General features: G+C 42.8%; 1 protein-coding gene across 1 annotated transcript; it reads right to left on the bottom strand.

Annotated features, from left to right (window-relative positions):
* Window positions 1-274: 274 nt before the first annotated feature.
* Window positions 275-1,240, bottom strand: LOC135886296 (olfactory receptor 5P68-like). Its single transcript, XM_065414110.1, has one exon. The coding sequence runs from the start codon at window positions 1,238-1,240 to the stop codon at window positions 275-277; it is 966 nt and encodes a 321-aa protein (XP_065270182.1).
* Between the last annotated feature and the right edge of the window lie 448 nt (window positions 1,241-1,688).

Below are 1,688 nucleotides of genomic sequence, written 5' to 3' on the forward strand. Positions count from 1 at the left end.
CCCAACCAGACTATTTAAAACATAAGGATTAATTCTCATTTAATGAAGCCCATCTGATGTCTTCTGATCACCATGGACCAGCCAATCAGCCGGTTTAACCAGCATAGCTCCATTGACTTCTGTGGAGACCTGGTGAGAATTTGGTCCAATGAATTTACTGAGGGCTTTTCTGAGGGCCTCCTTGACCTCTTTGTTTCTCAGGCTGTAGATAAGGGGGTTGGCCAGAGCTAGAGGTGTCCTAAATAGTGCTTCCTGGCTAATAAATCGAGACTCATTATTCCAATGCATTAAAACATGAGAATGCAAGATACTTAGAGCAAAATTTTCTCAGGGCCTCCTTGACCTCTCTGTTTCTCAGGCTGTAGATGAGAGGATTGGCCAGGGGAGTCAGGACAGTGTAGAAGATGGAGAACACTTTGTTCAGCTCTCTCAGAGTACTGTTTTTTGGCATCACATAGACTATAATTATAGTGCCATAAAAAATTGTGACCATGGTGAGGTGAGAGGAGCAGGTGGAAAAGGCCTTTTGCCTCCCGCTGGTGGAAGGGATCCTTAGAATGCTCACCATGATGCAAACATAGGATGTCATGGTTAACAGAAATGGGATCAGGGTTTCCATGGAAGAAAGAATCAGGGTCACCAGGGTGGTCAGGCTGATGTCACTGCAGGAGAGTTTAATCATTGGGGTGAAATCGCAAAAGAAATGGTCAATTTCATTTGGGCCACAGAAAGTTAATTTTGACACCAAAAATGTCATTATTGTACTGCCCAGAAATCCACTGATCCAAGACCCAGACACCAGCCAGAGGCAGTTCCTACCATTCATGCAGATGGCATATTGCAGTGGTTTGCATATTGCTAGATACCGATCATAAGACATCGCTGCTAGCAGGTAACATTCTGTAGCTGCCAGGAAACCAAAAAAATGAAGTTGCGTGATGCAGCTGCTAACAGAAATGGTTCTTTCCCCAGTCAGCATACTGGCCAGCATCCTGGGAAGGATTGTGGAACTGTAGAAGGTCTCCAAGCAGGACAAGTTCCACAGGAAGAAGTACATGGGGGTATGAAGGCGTCGATTAGCCATAACTAGGGCAATGATGAGAATGTTCCCAGCCATGGTCCCAATGTAGATCGCTAGGAACAACAGGAAGAGAAGAACTTGCACTTCAGGGATATTCCCCAATCCCAGGAGGATGAATTCTCTGATCAACGTCTGATTTCCCCACTTTCTTTCCTCCATTCAATGCAGCAACCTCAATAAAGAAAAGTAATAACAATATACAAATATACCAGAATAACTAGAATCAATATTCAGCCAGTTCACCTTCAAATGGCCAAGAAGCAAACTCAGTCCCCCACCCCACTCTTCCAGGACTAAGTTAATAATCATTTTAAAATGTCGTAAGGAAACAGGAATGTAACAATTTCCACACCACATCAGGCGATAGTTTCTTATTGTCTTGTATGTTGTCTCCATCAGTAGCCAGAAGCCGATTCTATAGATGAGCATGTAAAAGAAGCAGTGAGAGGCAAATAGGCATCCTTTAAAAAGTGGAAGTTAAATCTTAGTGAAGAAAATAGAAAGGATGGAGCATAAACTCTGGCAAGTGAAGTGTAAAAATATAATTAGGAAGGCCAAAAAAGAATTTGAAGAACAGCAAGCCAAAGACTCAAAAAGTAATAGCCAT

The sequence above is a fragment of the Emys orbicularis genome, chromosome 12 (genome assembly GCF_028017835.1).
Source record: "Emys orbicularis isolate rEmyOrb1 chromosome 12, rEmyOrb1.hap1, whole genome shotgun sequence".
In the NCBI taxonomy this organism is placed as follows: Eukaryota; Metazoa; Chordata; order Testudines; family Emydidae; genus Emys; species Emys orbicularis.